The 18,983-nt window shown below is 43.0% G+C and overlaps 1 protein-coding gene across 1 annotated transcript; it reads right to left on the reverse strand.

The window, feature by feature from the left end:
• Positions 1 to 1,455: 1,455 nt before the first annotated feature.
• Positions 1,456 to 15,026, reverse strand: LOC128410547 (pantetheinase-like). Its single transcript, XM_053381938.1, has 7 exons — positions 14,783 to 15,026; positions 14,395 to 14,525; positions 9,154 to 9,346; positions 7,058 to 7,352; positions 5,523 to 5,893; positions 3,933 to 4,103; positions 1,456 to 2,882 (listed from the first exon to the last, which is right to left on the reverse strand). Exons 1-7 carry the CDS (start codon positions 14,996 to 14,998, stop codon positions 2,766 to 2,768), a joined length of 1,494 nt encoding a protein of 497 aa, XP_053237913.1. The 5' UTR covers positions 14,999 to 15,026; the 3' UTR covers positions 1,456 to 2,765.
• Between the last annotated feature and the right edge of the window lie 3,957 nt (positions 15,027 to 18,983).

Here is an 18,983-nt window from a genome sequence, read left to right on the forward strand (position 1 = left end):
TATACCCTGCCCATCTGCCTAGGTTTCCCCAGCCTCTCTGGGCGGCTTTTAGCAGAATATAAAAACATAATAAAATGTCAAACGTTAAAAACTTGATACAGATGTCATCTAAAAGTTGTGTAGTTCTTAAATTCCTTGACATCTGATGGGAGGGCATTCCACAGGTAGGGCATTACTTCTGAGAAGGCCCTCTGCCTGGTTCCCTGTAACTTCTCGCAGTGAGGGAACCACCAGAAGGCCTTCAGCACTGGACCACTGTGTCCAGGCAGAACGATGAGGGGGGAGACGCTCCTTCAGGTATACTGGGCCAAGGCTGTAAACAGAAACTCCAAATGGAATAGCCTACAAACTGATCTGCAGTGGCTGTGGAATCTAAGCAATGATGTCACAGTCCTGTCAGCCAATAGTTTTCAACCTCTTGCCAGGATTGTGGTTTTCAGCTAAATCTAAAGCTGTTTAAAATCAAAATGGTAACATCTAGAGTGATTATTCATATTTCTATAACTATTGGGTTTGATGCTTTTGAATTATGGTGCTGGAGGAGACTCTTGAGAGTCCCATGGACTGCAAGAAGATCAAACCTATCCATTCTTAAGGAAATAAGCCCTGAGTGCTCACTGGAAGGACAGATCCTGAAGCTGAGACTCCAATATTTTGGCCACCTCATGAGAAGAGAAGACTCCCTGGAAAAGACCCTGATGTTGGGAAAGATGGAGGGCACAAGGAGAAGGGGACGACAGAGGACGAGATGGTTGGACAGTGTTCTCGAAGCTACCAGCATGAGTTTGACCAAACTGCAGGAGGCAGTGGAAGATAGGAGTGCCTGGCGTGCTCTGGTCCATGGGGTCACGAAGAGTCAGACATGACTAAACGACTAAATGACTAAACAACAACAACAACAGAATAGACCCACAGAAATTAATGAACATATCTAAGTTAGGTCCATTAAATTTCAACAAGTCTCCTTTAGTAAAACTTAGTTGAATGCCTCCCATTTCTTAGCTTAGTATGTCCTCACACAGCCAACGTGTATCCAACGGATGATTCATAGGTCAGAGACTCAGAACACCTGTTTTACGGGTAGCAGTCCCAAAGTTTCTCACATCAATTTAACAAAACAAACGAACAAGTAAGTAAATATATAATACTGCCAACTTCCTTGAAGAAAACAGTACTAAATAAATAAAAGAAAGATCAATGGACCAGTATGGTGGGTTAGCTTGCGACACTGCGGTTCAAATCCCTTGTCAACTATGAAGCTCACTGGGTGACCTTGGGCCAGTCACTACCTCTCAGTCTAATTTATAGGCTATTTTTTCAGGCTCACCATTTTTCTCTCTTTTAAGATTTACTTACCACAGTACAGTGTAGCAACTTATAACAAAATGGTGTTTTGGGCCAGAGTGTATATATGTCAAAATAAGCCAAGGGAGATTACTTTACTAAAGCATGATATTTATTTTAAGGGCAAAAGCAATGTAAACATAAAAACGACAATTCAAACATTTTATTCATTACAAAGTAAGTGAGTCGCCTTTCCACTCAAACTGAGTATTCACAGAGACATCTAACAACCAGAAGTAAATTGCACATCTAACTGATTAAGCCTGAAATGAAAAACAAGGTTCATCAACTTACGTAATTGCAAGTTTCCATGAGTTAAGAAACCATGGGAGAAATTTAACACAGCACTTAGTTGGTGCAAGTATTCTTGCTTGGCTGCTGTAACAATCTCCCCTCTCCTTCCTCTGTGCACTATTTGGGGGCTTCTCTTGACCCCACAGAGCCAATTTTGGAAAGCATGGGGGCATACATGGGGGAGGAGGAAGAAAGCCATATTGCACTAGTAGAAGCCATTTTGTGGGCTCCTGCTAGCAGGACTGGTTAGTTGAATTCCTCCCCAAGTGTATGCATAAGTTTCTGAACAACGCAGCTGGAAACCCAAGTAAGGAACAAGAAACTGGATCAGAACACATGCAGCACATATTTCCCAGAATCCTTTTGGGGACTGAGTTTGACTCCATTTTGGAATCTGACATATGATTTGGGCAGCAGGAAGATTACAAACTCACAAATTTCGGTCCTGGACCTACAGAGGGCCTTGGGTGCTTAGTATCTTCATGAAGTGTGGGCAAGACTGACCACTCACCCACAAACAACAAAGGTTCATTTCAGGTGCTTTCTCAGAATGAACCAGACGACAGACCTTTTATCAAGTATTGGCCCTATTGAGCAGGGTACAGGTTTCAGGAAAAGCAATGAAATGTTTATTTCTTTCTGATAGACGACAAATTAGTCGCCTGAATGCTTACAGCAGGGAGGAGGGTACCTGTGGCCCTCTGAATGCTGCTGGATTCCAGTTCCCATCAACCTCCCCAGCCAGTGTGGCTTGAGGTCAGGAATGATGGGAGTTGGAGTCCAACAACCTCTGGAAAGCCACTGGTTCCCCACCCTGAATTATAGTTTGTATTTGCCCTAGCAGCAGATTTCTTTTGGGTACAACCAAGAGGAGGAACACAAATATTAATAAAGTCTAAAGCCAAAGTCCTTCTTCATTGTATGCCCCATGCTCCTGTTTAAAGCAATGGGAAACTGCCATGTAGCTAGATGGTGTGTTCATCTCCTCTTTGTGTCTGATAACTTCTCCTAAAACAAGCTATTTGGTTTGTCCTGCAGCAGAACACACTGATCCTGTTCATTCCGCCTTTGTTGTACAAGCACCCACAAAATTCAGGAAAAGAGACACGATTGTGATTGGATGAGTCTTAGGAAGGAGCACCCTCTGGATGTGGTGGGTCCCTTTCATACCACCTTCCAAAAAGAGCCACAGATAGGACTGGCTTTGATAGGCCATTGCTTGTCAAACGTCCGTCAGTTAATACCTGGGAGGATGGAAAGGCAAAAAGTTATACATTGGGAAACATGTTTGGCTTAGAATACATAGGAAAATACAGACAAACATTTATTACTGGAAAGTTACAGGTGCTTGCAATCAACCGTTTTTTTCTTGTTCTCTGATACAGGGTGGCCTTGCATCCTTCTTTACACAGGACACCCTCCTGTTTGAAGGCATCCTTGCGCAGTCCAAGTCCAGTTTAAAAATAAAGAAGGGAGAGCAGGGCCCTTACAGCTGTCCACCAACACCTGTCACCTAGACAGCAGACTGAGCCAGCCTGTCACCTGGCCGCAGTCTTCCCCACTGTGGTGAAAAGTAATGCATTTCTTTTTAAGTAGCAGCAGTTTTCCGTGAGAGTCATGTGCCTGCACCCAAAATACATTTAGAATTACTGAGTGACATGCATAACAGCAGCTTCCATGGACTGTTTGTCAATGAGCAAGCAAGGAAAGTGGGTAGACTAGGCCTCAGCCTGCCTTTCTTTGCTGAATACTGTAGGCCAGGGCTGGAGAACCTGTGGCCCTTCACAGAGGCAGATTTAGGGCACTTGCTCAGCTTTGGGAAGCAGGTGTGGGGGCTCTGCCAGGGTCCTAGAGTCCTCCTTCCCAAAGCTGGGCAAGTGCTTGCCAGGCTTTGGGAAAGAGGTGGGAAGGCTCTAAGACCCTTCCAGAGCCCCACACTTCTTTCCCAATGCCCGCCGTAAGCTGGAGGGAAGGCATCAAATGGCCTTGCACAGGGTGGCATATAACCAAGCTCCACCCCTGTGCTTCAGATGCTGCCGGGCTTTCATTCCCATCTGTAGGTCTACAAGTTCACTACCCTACTCTGCTACAAGCAAAATGAGAGAGACCAAATTCACACACACATAGCAGGGAGAGCTGTTCAAAAAGTTCAGTGCTAGGTAGAAACAAAGCTGCGACTATTGAATGATTAGGAGCACAACTATTTTGAGAGATGGAGAGGAGGAGCTGTTTTAATCTAAGAAATGGCTTGGGTCATTGCTTTTGCAGAAGTTGGAAGCCACCTTGGCCCTTACCTGAAATTCTCCAGTGGTCAGCTGAGTCTCAGTGAGCAAAACTTCTGGAAACACATAGCTTGTGTTAAAGGTGCCGCTGAGGGTGAAGGAGTCAAATCTTGTATGAGCTGTATTAACTGGCTCCCCGCATGATTTCAAGTCTGTGCTCTTACATTTCAGTAGTGTGCATATCTATGGAAAGAGAGGGTTGTGGGAAAGGTTATTTTGTGGAACTAAGCCATTCAAAGAGCCTTGTGTTTATGGAATGGAGGAAGATACTTCCCATGTAAGTGGGATATACAGGATGCTGTTGTGATTCAAAACAGTACACAAACCAATGCTAACACTGCACAATACTAAGCCTGAAGAAGTTCACTGATTATTTTGAGACAACTCTAGAATATTTGGAAGAAATAAACAAGTATTCTTTTTGCAATACAGTATTGAAGTTATGGGATTGGGGGGGGGGTCTTTCTTTCTGTTTCCCTTGTGAGGACCAACAAACAAGGATTGCTTTTGAATCAACAGAGAATTCTAAGGCCTTTTTTGTAAAAATTAAATAAAATGCATTGTGCTTTTGTTTGCATCCTTTGAAAAACTCTATGCAATACCGGGAGTACTTAGCATTTACATGACACTTGCAGTAAAAAGCAAACAAACCCAATACAGAATATGATATTAAGCACGAAGCCACATGGTGGCACTGTGTTAAGTAAAGGGACTACTATCTCCAATGACTTCAGCAGACTTATTTTCCCCAGAATCCTACTAAATTTTTCAAATCATGTTATGAATGCAATATATAATCCCCACCCCCTATATCAGGGGTGTGCAATCTGTGGCCCTGCAGATTTGTTGGATTTCAGTTCCTATCAGCCCCGGACAGCGAGGCCAATGATCAGAGATGATGGGAACATGAGTCCAACAACTACAGCCATCTCGGCTCTAAGAAGTAGCTGTGCTCTAAAGAAGGGAGGTGTCTTATAGGGATTATTCTTTTCTTCAGTAGTAATCCCTCTAATGATTCTTACAGGCTTTTGGAAAAGCTTCTGGAGAGTACAGCTTCTGGTTTCCTCAAAGGCTCTGCCACAATGAAAGCATGAAACACATGTATCCTAGACATTGTTGATAGGTAGGGATGGGAAACGCTATCAGTTTCTTTTTCTCTCGGTTTCTCGTTTTTCCAGTCTTAAATTCAATTCTCCATATTCTCACATCAGTTTGTGAATTTTCTCTTTTAAAGAAGTTCTCAAGAAAATTCACCAGCATTTTAATAAACTAATTTTTAACGTGCTATTTGGCCCAATATATAGATTTCCCCCCTCTAATATAATGCATTTCTGTATGTTGTTTTCACTCATATTTGCATTTTTATGCACATATTACCAGAATATATTCCTCTTGGCTGGACATATTACTTGACCGGAGAAGTGCAGTGCAAAATTCAGGAACGTGCCATTTAAAATGATGGCTGTGTTTTGGTTCACATATTGTTCCGAGTTGGGTAGGTTTGCCTTTAAATGAGGACTGAGCCACATTCTCCTCCACTCCCACTGGTAGGGCATTTCCCTTCCACATGGCCTGTTCATCCTACCTCACAAAACCCTTTACCTGCAGATAATATTCCCCTTCGATCACATGAAGCCCATCAAAGGCGCCGAATGCGTAAACCTCATCCTCTCGCTTCTCTGCCATCTTGTAGCTCAAGTGGCAGCAGAGGCCCTTTTGGCAGACAGTGTGGTTTCCAGCTTCTCGAGAGAGTTCAGTGAAGGTGAAATTATCAAAATAGAAGCTTGCAGTAAACACTGGGCTTGCGGGGAAATGCTTGATATTTGAAGCATATAAGCTCCAGTCGACAGCAGGAGGGTATGTGGGGGAAAGACGGGGGCGAGCATTGATTTCCGCAACCAGGAGTTTTCCAGTCTGCGTTTTCATATCAAAGCGATACACCTTGGCGCCTTCAGGTGTAAAGATACCACTCCCTGTGGATGGAAAAAGACACTGGGGTGAGGCATAAGTTTTACTATTCCATTCCTTTACCCAAATGAATGGAGTACTAACAGCAAAGGTAAAGGGAAGCAGAGCAGAATCTCAATTCACTGATTTGGGGCTAGAAGCTAATGCATAGGGCAAATGGTGGGAAGTGACCAGAGCAGGTGTAGGTAATTGCTGAACTACAGTTCCCATGAGTCCCAGCAAGCACGGCCAATGGCCAGGGATGATGGGATGTGTAGTTCTGCAACATCTGGAAAGCCAAAGGTCCCCCACACAAATAGCTTCAGCAGGGAATGCATCTTATTAGACAAAGCAAGGTAGGTAACAGATCCTGGGAACTGGCCTTAGTCCCCAGATGTTCTCTTCTACTTAGAATAGAGCTGTGTGCAACCCCCTAAGTTAGCATGTTACCCTCAAAGCCCGTAGGGTGTCGTGGTGAGAGTGTCGGACTAGGACCTGGGGTACCAGGTTTCAAATCCCCACTCAGCCATAAAGCTTGCTGGGTGACCTTGGGCCAGTCACTACCTCTCAGAATAACCTACTTCATGGGGTTGTTCAGGGGATTAAATGAGGAGAGAGAATCATGCACACCACCTTGAGCTAAATACGGGGAAAGGTGGGATATACCGTAAATGCATTAAGCAAACACAACACACAAACAAACAGTGGAGGATGCTGTTCCTTTTCCAGTGCTGAAGTAAAATCCAACTGCTTCTGTAGGTGGAATTGGTCCATACAGTTTTGTCATTTGCCTCAAGCTGCAAAATGTATTGGGTCAGCACTGGGCATGTGAAGACAAATAATGTATTAATGCAAATAATGTGTTGCCTGCAGAATGTCATTGTGCGCTCATCGCCCGTCTTGAAAGAGGCAGGTAGAGAGTTCATAACTGTGACTTTAGCACTGGTAGCAGATGCTGGTGGACTCCAACTCCCATCAGCCCCAGACACCATGGCTAATGGGAGCTATAGTCCAGCAACATCTGGAGGGCCACAGTTTGCCATCATTATTTTATAAGGCAGATCTCTGAAAGAAATCACATTTTTAAAATAGCAATTAATAGGTTAATCCTTTCCCCCCTCTGTGCTCTTTCCCACACTCAAATTGCCAGATCTATATATACACTGAGATTATTCAAGGTAGCACTTTACCAGTAATGTCCAAGCTGGGCTTGTTTATATTAGCAGCAAGGAAGTTGACACGCATCCCCATTGCCCAGGCTGAGTAGAACTCAACAGCAGACAAGAGCGGCAGGCCATTCTGCCAAGCAGTTGGGAAGAGGATGGTGTCCACCTTGTACTTCTCCACCAGCGAGATGGCAGGTTCGCGATAATTAAGAACGTCGGCACAAGTCATAAGGCCAAGCTTCCCAAAGGAGGTGTTGAGGGTGACAAACTGTGGGTCCTTGGCGTAATTAAAGTATACTTCAGAAGCAAAAAGGTTGTACTGTTTATAAGACAGAAAATATATACAGATATTATTGGAAGAAAAGCACCTCGTGGAGACAGGAAAAATAGTATTAGGAACATAGAAAGCTGTCTTACACTGAGTCAGACCATTGGTCCATTTAGCTCAATATTGTCTAGACCAGGGAAACCAACATGGTGCCCTCCAAAAGGCCACCAGCCCCAGTCAGCCAGGACAATGTCTTTTTTTTATATATAAAATTTTTATTGGCTTTTCAACATATATTATAAAACATTACAAACAACAAACACAAACAAACAAACATATAAACATGTATAATTTCATGAATTTTTTTATTGTACCCAATTTCAACGACTTCCCCATGCCTCCCTTTACTGCATCCCTGTTTTAAACTTTTTCGGCAACCCCTGATCTAAATTACTTATAAATTCCTTTCTTTAACCCTTTTCTTTCCTCTTGTCCAATCATTTATCGCTGCAAATCTGCTATGCTTTACCCATGACATTTTAACACTCACTAATTTTGCAACAATTTTTAAGATAAAATTTAAATTTCTTCCAATCTTCTTCCACCGTCTCTTTCCCTTGATCACGGATTCTGCCCATCATCTCTGCCAGTCCCATGTAGTCAATCACCTTCGTCTGCCACTCTTCCAGCGTGGGTAGTTCTTGTGTCTTCCAATACTTTGCTAGTAGAACTCTTGCTGCTGTTGTAGCATACATAAAAAACATCCTATCTTTCTTTGACACCAATTGGCCTACCATGCCCAGGAGAAAAGCCTCTGGTTTCTTATGAAAGGTACACTTAAGCACCTTCTTAATTTCATTATAAATCATTTCCCAGAAGACCTTAATCCTTGGGCACATCCACCAAAGGTGATAGAAAGTACCTTCAGTTTCATTACATTTCCAGCATTTATTATTGGGCAAATGGTAGATTTTTGCTAGCTTGACTGGGGTCATGTACCACCTATAAATCATTTTCATAATATTCTCTCTTAGGGCATTACATGCCGTAAACTTCATTCCGGTGGTCAGCCAGGACAATGTCAAGGATGATAGAAGATGCTGTCTGCTACTTTCTGGAGGGCACTGTGTTGCCTACTCTTGTCTTCACTGACTGGCAGTGGCTTTCCAGGATTTCAGGTAGGAGACATTCCCAGCTCTACCTGAAGATGCCAGGACTGAAACTGGGACTTTCTGTGTGCAAAGAGGATAGTCTACTACTGACCTACAGTTATTTTCCTAGAAGCTGGTGGCGTTGCCTCTGTTTTTCAGCACACTTACAAGACCTGGATTTTCTTGTGAAAACAATCTACAAGTAAAGTCCTTACAGCAAACATCTCAAATATTGTGATTTCTCTTTCAACGAGACACATCCATGAATACTGGTGCAGCTTCTCTGCCTGCTCCACATGAGTGCATACCTATCTCTTATTTGGGTGGGAGAAATGGGAGTTCCTTTTTCTTCTAATTCAAATTGAGCTACGTATATTAATTTGCATTACTATCTGTGTTTGTGTAGACCAGGCATAGGCAAACTTGGCCCTCCAGATGTTTTGGGACTACAACTCCCATCATCGCTAGCTAACAGGACCAGAGGTCAGGGATGATGGGAGTTGTAGTCCCAAAATATCTGGAGGGCCGAGTTTGCCTATGCCTGATGTCGACTCTAGGGTGCATTACTGTGCTTTCTATAGCAAATGGAGAACCTGCAGCCCCCCGGAGCACAAACTCCCATCATCTCTGTCCATTGGCCATATTGACTGGGCCTGATGGAGTCCAGCAACATCTGAACCAAAATGGAGAAGAGCGCTTACCTTGTGGTAACGTGCCACAAATTTCCCTTCCGTATCGTAAACAACGTCTGTATTGTACTGATAGCGACCGTCACTCGGGCACTGGGGGTCACTGCGGTTGCATGGCTTCTTGTCCCCCATGTTGGCAACCACATAGATAGAGTTCTCCTTTGCTATGCAGCTGAGTCTTCCCTGTATTGGATTCGACCCAAACCTAATGTTGAAAGGAAGAAGTCAATCATCGATACAAAGTCTATTAAAATGGGGAGAGGCCAATTTAATTCTGATCATTTGTGAACCCTATCAGTTCAGAATGTGGCAGATTAAAATAAGAATGCCCAGTTTCAGGTCTAATAAAGACCGTTCTTACCAGGCTGGGGACAGAAAAAAAGAAGTTGGTCCAATAAATATTCATGGCTTTAGATCAGCCTTCTCCAACCTGGTGCCCTTGAAATGACCAGCCATACTAGCAGTGGCTGATGGGAGTTGTAGTCCAAAACATCTGGGGGCACCAGATTGGGAAATTTTGCTTTAGAAAGATCTTGTCCAGGGATGGAGATGGAGTGAGTGGGAAAAGATCTTGAAGTGACCAGAGAAAAGATCAAGGATATCTTAAAGCAGCAATAAAACAGTGTCACATTTCTGTTTATATTATAGTGGCAAAGACAGGTATAAGATTAAAAAAAAACCCAAGCAAGTTGTCTCTGAGTTGGTTCACACTGGCTCTATTTTGAATGCAGCACAGGCCCAAGATTGAGGCCTGTGCATGTTCTTCCACTGCATGTAGTCTCCTTGGTGTAAAATGATGCCTATGCCCATATAGTTGTACCTTGGAAGTTGAACAGAATCCGTTCCAGAAGTCCGTTCGACTTCCAAAAAGTTCAAAAACCAAAGCATGGCTTCTGATTGGCTGCAGGAAGCTCCTGCAGCCAATCGGAAGCTGCAGAAGCCCCATTGGATGTTTGGCTTCCAAAAATTGTTCCAAAACTGGAACACTCACTTCCGGGTTTCAATCGTTTGGGAGCCGATTTGTTCAGGAGTCTAGGCATTCAAGATCCAAGGTACGACTGAATTCATATGCAAGTATACCCTTCCCATATGATCCATCCACCTTCTGCAGCATGTGGGCAGTGTAGGCAGGGCATGTTGGTAATATAAGTGCAGGGAGAGTAAAATGAGTCACAGAATACAGTGCAGACTGTGACTGAACTGGCAGCTCTGGTGCTAAGCATATGGATGTAACTGGGCATCAGCAGAAGTCTTGAACAGCCTGGATTATCCAGTACAGAGACTCTCTTCTGTCCAACTTGCAAGTCTGGTCTTATCAGCTTCCTTCATGCTCATCATCCTAATTAATTCATTATCTTAATTTATAGAAGGACTATAGTATGAGAATGAATGATGTAAGCAGAGAAGACCTGGGAAATATAGCAACTTATTTTACGATGAGGAGCTTTGTCTCTCCGCTAATAATTTTTACAATGCATATTATTATTTTAAGGCAGTTGAGTGGTATTTTCTTAATAATGCTCTTAAAATGCTTCAGGTTTGGCTCAGAGGATCCATGGTGTCCTTTCTACACCTGTCCTCAAGATAATTCTGTGATCATGCACAATCTGTCCTCTTTAATTTATTTTTCTATGGGTCTTCTAATGTAGCACCCTGAGCAAAGAACAGTTTTTTGAAACCAGGAGCAACCTTTGCATCTTACTAGCATTATTACCTGTTACTAGACCATTGTCTACAATCTTGCCAACAGGCTGCTAAAACCCAGTTGACTTCAATATAATTTAAGCCATCTGCCAACTACCTTTGCGGCATTTATCAGCAAATGATTAAACATTTACATGTAATTTTGCACTAATGCAACTTAGTTTGAATTATAAGTTTCAGGTAATGCAGTCCTATGCATGCCTACACAGAAGTAAGTCTCACTGAGTTTGCAGCATTTACTCCCAAGTAAGGGTGCACAGGACTGCATTCTAAACTGTTCTTTTTGAAAAGGAAAACTTTTCCAACATGCTATTTTTAACCAAGTAAATTTGATAAAAGAAATACTTCCTGCAAAGTTTATTTGGCAGACATGAATCAGGCCATTTATACAATGACAGTTTTGTTTTTCTGTTTAGTATTATTGCTAAATAATTCACTAGGAGTGAATCAGCACATGACTGAATTTCTCTTTTATAGAGAACCAAGATCCACTAAGCGGGGAAGTCCGGTGGAAAAGGCGTCCCTTTGCTGCCACCTCGTGGCAGACAATTGAGCAAACAGATGCATTGCTTCTAAATTGAATCAGGTACAGTATCTTAAAAAGTAGAGACATCACCTTGCCAACAAAGGTCCGTACAGTTAAAGCTATGGTTTTCCCAGTAGTGATGTATGGAAGTGAGAGCTGGACCATAAAGAAGGCTGATCGCCGAAGAATTGATGCTTTTGAATTATGGTGCTGGAGGAGACTCTTGAGAGTCCCATGGACTGCAAGAAGATCAAACGTATCCATTCTTAAGGAAATCAGCCCTGAGTGCTCACTGGAAGGACAGATCCTGAAGCTGAGGCTCCAATGCTTTGGCCACCTCATGAGGACAGAAGACTCCCTGGAAAAGACCCTGATGTTGGGGAAGATGGAGGGCACAAGGAGAAGGGGACGACAGAGGATGAGATGGTTGGATGGTGTTCTTGAAGCTACCAGCATGAGTTTGATCAAACTGCGGGAGGCAGTGGAAGACAGGAGTGCCTGGCGTGCTCTGGTCCATGGGGTCACGAAGAGTCGGACACGACTAAACGACTAAACAACAACAACAACAGTACAATACTTACAGAAGTCTAGAATTTTGGGTTTTGTTTTGTTTGCCCGTTGTAGGTAATCGGATATCTGCTCCTAAATGTGTTTACTTAGAAGCAAATTTACTAGGTTCATGGTTAAGTATAGTGTGTTTTTGGATCACTATTCCTAGGAAACAGATCCCATCTTTAATGGGATCTGGTATTTTTTTAAATCAAATGACATGGATTCTCATTGGTAGATGGATGCATCTCCAGCTTTCACTGAGAATTCCTTTTAAGTGGTGGCTGCCCCAGTTAGGTCACTATCAAAACTTGTGAATTGCAACACCGCTCAAATAAAATGTAAGAGAGCAATCTCAAAAGAGTTCCTTGATTTTAGTACTCTCAACAAGAGCAGCGTGAGGGTGTTTCTGGGTCCAGCTCTGTCGCTGGAGGCCCAGGTAACCTCAGTGGCTAGAAAGAGCTTTTATCAGCTGTGATTGGTGCAGCATCTGCAATTGTTCCTGAACTGGAGAGCATGGTCACGGAAGCTGGGACACTGCTGACTTCAAGACTGGATTACAGGAATCCACTCTGAGTCAGGCTTCCCTTGTGCTTGATCCAGAAACTGCAGCTAGTGCAAAATGGCACAGCACGGTTCCTGGCAAGAGTGAAGCCATGTCAGCACAGAACATCTCTGCCCTGGTTGCCCATTTGTCACCAGGCCAAATTCAAAGTGTCACTATTGGCATATAAAATCCGTAACACCTTGGAGTCAGTTTATTTGCAGGATTGCCCTACCTTGTATCTCCCCAGACAATTGCTTTGACTTGCGGAACTTGCACTGTTGCATGTACACTATACTCATTTTTTCATGTATAAGCAATAAATCTTTTAGGCAGGTGTCATCACTGTACTTTTTGCTGCCTGTTTAATATATATTTTAATTCAGAAAGCCTATCCAGGCATATAGAATGCTGATATGAATTTTCAAACTGGTTTTTATCTTCTCATTGGAATCCCATATCAATTGACTTCAGGCAGACACTTTCCCTGTACAGTGGTACCTCGGGTTACATATGCTTCAGGTTACATACGCTTCAGGTTACAGACTCCGCTAATCCAGAAATAGTGCTTCAGGTTAAGAACTTTGCTTCAGGATGAGAACAGAAATTGTGCTCTGGTGGCGCGGCGGCAGCAGGAGGCCCCATTAGCTAAAGTGGTGCTTCAGGTTAAGAACAGTTTCAGGTTAAGAACAGACTTCCAGAACAAATTAAGTTCTTAACCCGAGGTACCACTGTACTCTTTTTGGCACCTGTTTCCTATAGTTTTGTTTAATGTAAATGTTACATGTGTGTTTAGCTACTTTTGATTCTAATCATTGTTCATATATTTTGAAAAAACCTGTTAAAAACTGTTTAAAATCTATAATCTGCAATGTTTCATCTTATCTCTTTGTAAACTGTTTGGAGGCTTTTTACAATCCAGCAGTATAAATAAGTTTTGTTAAATAAATAAAAGTGTGCGAACATAGAATCATAGAGTTGGAAGGGATCCAAGAAGCCATCCAGCCTACCCCCTTGCCTGAGGACAGCATTCCCTTTTTTTAAAAAAAATATATTTCTATTTTTCAGATATATACATTTCACTGATTTTACAGTCATTTTGACATTTTAAAACTTGATTTCCTTCCCCCTCTTTCTGCGGTTCCTTAAATTTATTTTTAATATCTTCTGCATATCCAAATTAACTTAACTTACTCATTTATTTATTTTCTTTATATATATATACTCTTAAGTAGCTGCAGGTTATTACAATAATCCTGCCAGTTTTTTTAATCTGTTTACAATTTATCTGTAGATATTCAATAAACCATTTCCATTCTTTTATAAAAAGTTTATCCTGATTTCTTATTCTTCCAGTAAGTTTCACCATTTCTTCATATTCCATAAGTTTTTGTATCCATTCTTCCTTTGCTGGGGCTTGCCTGATGACAGCGTTCCTCTGCTTAAGCCTCTGCTTAACTTCCTCATCACCTCCTGAAGCCCTTTGTGCTCCTGCCAAACAGCTTACTGTTAGGAAGTTTTCTTTAACTGAAATCTATTCCCTTGCCATTTCCAACCATTAGTTCTAGTCCTACTCTGGAGTAACAGACAGCAAGTATGCTCTATCTCCTCCCTGACAGCCCTTCAGATATTTGAGGACTGACTGTTCCCATGTCTCCCTTAAGTTCCTCTTCTCTAGGTTAAACAGGTCAATAGTGTTAGGCAGGATTTCTGAACCAACCAAAAAAAGGAACAAATGCCACATTGTACTGGAATTGCCATTCTGCGCGTATCCTGAAAAGCACCAGGGAACTCCACGATTACTTCACCACAACAAATGAAGGTGTGTTTGTAAAGAAGAATCTGAGTCATATTTTCTGATTTTGGGCTACACCCCGGAGCTGCTTCTGTTTTTATCTTAATGAATAACATGAAATAGGCAAGAAAATACCTTTTGGGCTCATTGCATGGAATCCAGTCTACTTGCGGATCTGGTATATTCTCCAGATAAGGATATAGAGTTTCTCGGGTGAAGACCCAGCCATAAAGGGCATCCTCAGGTGTCACAATGATGTGGGCGCCCTGCAAAAAGACATCAATTCAGACATATTATCCCCAGGAAAAATACTGCCATCAAAAGGTTGCTATCCAACTCAGAGTGGGGGAATCTGTGGCCCATCAGATACTGTTCGGCTCCAACTCCCATTGGCCCCAGACAGCATCATGGGCAGTGGCCAGGGATGATGGGAGTTGCAGTCCAGAAACATCTGGAGGACCAAAGGATAACTAGTCCCTGATGTTGCTGCTGCTGATCTGCTCTAACTGGTATGCAGTAGTACCTGCTGGGCAGCTGTTTTGATGGCTCCTTCTAAGATGTCTAGATTTCTGTTCATCAGCTCCAAGGCTTCTGCTCGAGAGACGTTTCTCGGAGTGTCTCCTGTCAGTATCACAGCATGCTCATAGACAGCAGCAATGAAGGTATCCTCTAAGGCAGAAGAAGGGAGAATCATTCCCATCAGAAATGCAGCACAAATGTGAAGCTGGAAGGTCGCCATGCTGGTGGAATCTGCCCGTCTGCTGCTCAAAATGAGAAAGACCTAGGAGGTTACCTGGTTTTTAAAGAAGTTCCTGAAGCTCCCGTCATGGGGCAGTAAAATTGTGAAATGCAGATTGCCAAACTCAGCAAACTGAATGAACCTTGGATTAAAGTCTTGCACAAGGCAGGAAAGCAGGTTCTTCTAACAACAGTGCTTGTTGACCTAAAAGCAAGTGCTACCAATCTAAAGCTGGTGAGTTCATGCAGAGGGCTGGAGAAGGTGCATCAGAACAGGCAAAGAACTTGAAATTCGTGGTTCAAAGATTCATCATTCTTTTAAATCAGAACCAGTGAAGGCGGTGAAGGTCCTGTGTGAGTGTCTGGAAGCGGTTGGCGGATGGATGGCGGCTAACAGATTGAGGTTGAATCCTAACAAGACAGAAGTACTGTTTTTGGGGGACAGGAGGCGGGCAGGTGTGGAGGACTCCCTGATCCTGAATGGGGTAACTGTGCCCCTGAAGGACCAGGTGCGCAGCCTGGGAGTCATTTTGGACTCACAGCTGTCCATGGAGGCACAGGTCAAATCTGTATCCAGGGCAGCTGTTTACCAGCTCCATCTGGTACGTAGGCTGAGACCCTATCTGCCTGCAGACTGTCTCGCCAGAGTGGTACATGCTCTGGTTATCTCCCGCTTGGACTACTGCAATGCGCTCTACGTGGGGCTACCTTTGAAGGTGACCCGGAAGCTACAACTAATCCAGAATGCAGCAGCTAGACTGGTGACTGGGGGCGGCCGCCGAGACCATATAACACAGGTCTTGAAAGACCTACATTGGCTCCCAGTACGTTTCCGAGCACAATTCAAAGTGTTGGTGCTGACCTTTAAAGCCCTAAACGGCCTCGGTCCAGTATATCTGAAGGAGCGTCTCCTCCCCCATCGTTCTGCCCGGACACTGAGGTCCAGCTCCGAGGGCCTTCTGGCGGTTCCCTCACTGCAAGAGGCCAAGTTACAGGGAACCAGGCAGAAGGCCTTCTCGGTAGTGGCGCCCGCCCTGTGGAACGCCCTCCCATCAGATGTCAAAGCAATAAACATCTACCTGACATTCATTTTTTAAAAAATAATATTTATTAAAGATTTTTTAAAATTATAAAAAAGAAAAAACAGAAAAAAAGACAAAACAGAAAAATAGAAAGAAAAAATACATCCATCATTCTCAAATTTTTAACTTTCATTACCTTCTTTCTTTGACCTCCTCCTCCTCCCCTTTCTTGTATCCTGGTTAATAATTATCACAGCAAATCCTTTCCATAGTTCATAATATTTTGTCCTTACATTATCTTAATCTATTTTCATCTTGTCTTATAGCAAACCTTAAAACTTAAAACTTAAATCTTATTTTTACCAACTTCTCATAACCATATCATTAACCTAATTCTTTAAACATTTTTTACTAGAACCAAGTAGTTCCATTTCAACATTTTTCTAACATTCATCAATTATTTTAATACAGTCCTAATGATAAAAGGAAAAAAAAAGTAAAACAATGCAATCTTCATCCAACGTCCCTTCCTCCTGGTCCCAGATTTTGTCAGTCCTTTTTGTCCCATTAATCTAGCGCATTAACCTGGTATCCTTATATCCGAGGCCCTCAAGTCTCTTCCATGTCCCTTCCGCGACTCTTCTTCATATTTTCCTTTCACTCGTGGGAACTCCAGCTTAGTAATGTTTTTGACCCTTTTCAGCAGATCAGCCCCATTTCCATAGTCCAGACTAAACTCCATGTGATATTTAAACACCTGTTTCAGATTCCCTCCAAAATTAAGAGCCCCCACAGCTCCAAACATCTGACGGCCCATTACCAGACTCAGAAAGTCCAAACATCCCTGCATGGGAGGGTCAGTCCAACCCCCCATTTCCAAACCAAGCCAAACTTTATCTTTCCAAATCTGGTTTTTTCCAAATTCATTTATCAAGTCCAAAGGCTCATGATCCTGCAGGTCCGCAACTCCCTCCATTTCTGGAACCCAGGATTCAGCAGTATCCTCTTCTCTCATCTGTGCTATCATAGCACACTCCTGTTTTAGTTCCTGGGTAGGCTCCATGTAGTTTCCTACTGCCTGTTCAAAATTTCTGGCTGCATTAGTCATCAAATCCGTCTTCTGGCTTAACTGATCCAATAGGGCATTTATTTTACAGAAAGCACACAACAGAGCTTCTGAAAACATTGTCCTACAAGGTCACAAGTCCTTTCCCACGATTTTAATCTGTAACAGCTGCAAGCTCCTGAAGTTGGTTACAATTTCACAGTCTCCCTCTAGGGGGAAAACTTCTGTTTATTCTTTCTTTTAAGTACAATAGCAACAAAGTTTCTTTTTTAAAATATTCAGTCAATATTTGTTCCTTTGAAATGCGAAAGGAAACAATGGAGTCACTATGTTACTTTTCTTTTAGCTGTCTGTCAAAAACATTTGTCTCTGGTCAATGAGCTTCAAACGTCAGTCCTGACACTCCGCTCCAGGATCAGGACGGTGGAAAATTACTTTACTTTAAACTCACTTCTGCAGGTTTAAACAGTCCAAAAAGAGATCCCCCTTCTTCTCCTGCTACCGAAGGGGGGTTCCACGATTTTAAATGATGAAAGCCAATCCTTTAAAAGTAATTTTCTAAGCTCTAGTTTACGTTGTCTTTGCTTTATTCTGACTACAAAGAAACGGAAGGCTGACTTCCTGTTTAGACCTTCCCGTTTCAGTACCAAATTGAAGTAAATTTTAAGTCCAATTCCTCTCTACTGGCCAGTCCTTATTTAAAGTCCAATTGTTCAAGTTTTAAGTACTCACGGGTGATTCTTTAGATGCCAAATTGTCCCAGGAAAAAGGCAGCGCTCTCCGGCAACGGCTATGCGGCTTCGCTCCACGGAAAAAGCAGTAGACTCACAGCACCGCGCCACTTCCCCCTCTTCGCTTCAGAGCCTGTTAATGGGTTCCTTTGCGGGTTGGGGGGGGCGCTAAAGGTGCCCGCCGAGTCCCATGCATCTACCTGACATTCAGAAGACATCTGAAGGCAGCCCTGTTCAGGGAAGTTTTTAATATGTGACATTTTAGTGTATCTTTCATCTTTGTTGGAAGCCGCCCAGAGTGGCTGGGGAAACCCAGCCAGATGGGTGGGGTGCAAATAATAAATTATTATTATTATTATTATTATTATTATTATTATTATTATTATTATTATCCTACAAAAGGAAATAGACCACTTTGAAAGTCAGAGCAGAGTCACAGCAGGTTTTTCCTGCAGAATCACTCAACAGTAAGACTTTCATGGGATCCAGGTAATGTCTTGAATCCCAGATGCAGAGATCAACAAGAACATGGGGCAGAGTTTCTGTGGCAACATTGCTTCCTTTGTCCTGTGTCTACTTTCAGTTATTGAAGTACTGTACCTCGAACTTGCTCACAGCTCCCAAAAGTTGGTGGCCAGTCCTCCTTAAGGACAACTGCAACATCTGGTCCTTCCCTCCCACCCAGTCATCACCATAATGGATGATTTGCTAGGTGATGATGATGATGCTTCATGGGGGGAAAGCTCTGTTGCCATCTTTTGAAATCACATGCTGGTGGCTCCCTATGCGACCTGCAGGTGACCAGTGATCTTCCTCTGTGCCTAGGGGATGGGACCATAGCTTAGTGATGGAGAACTTGCTTTGGGGGCTCCAGATTAATCCCTGGCATATTCAGGCAGATTTGAGAGTCATGTCTGAAATGCAACACAGCCATTGCCAGCCAGTTTAGACTGAGGCTGGGCAGGCTTGCCAAATCTACTTTGTGTATTTTGTTATTTGAACTAGAAGCCCAGGAAGATCTACCTTCCAGAGCTAGCAGCCCAACACACACAGTTTGCATTTCTACCGATAAATCATTTTTTTATTCAATCTCCTTCTAAGGCTTGCCAGATGGAACAGTCGCCCCTTCCACACACACCCCAATGCTGTTTCCTGACCCCTTCCGCC

The sequence above is a fragment of the Podarcis raffonei genome, chromosome 3 (assembly GCF_027172205.1).
Source record: "Podarcis raffonei isolate rPodRaf1 chromosome 3, rPodRaf1.pri, whole genome shotgun sequence".
NCBI lineage: Eukaryota > Metazoa > Chordata > Lepidosauria > Squamata > Lacertidae > Podarcis > Podarcis raffonei.

Coding starts and splice junctions, on each gene's coding strand:
- LOC128410547 (XM_053381938.1), bottom strand. CDS start 14,998: ATGGCGACCTTCCAGCTTCACATTTGTGCTGCATTTCTGATGGGAATG. Junction 7,353..9,153: donor TTGTGGCACGTTACCACAAG/GTAAGCGCTCTT, acceptor TCTTATAAACAG/TACAACCTTTTTGCTTCTGA. Junction 5,894..7,057: donor GCCCAGCTTGGACATTACTG/GTAAAGTGCTAC, acceptor TTCCATCCACAG/GGAGTGGTATCTTTACACCT.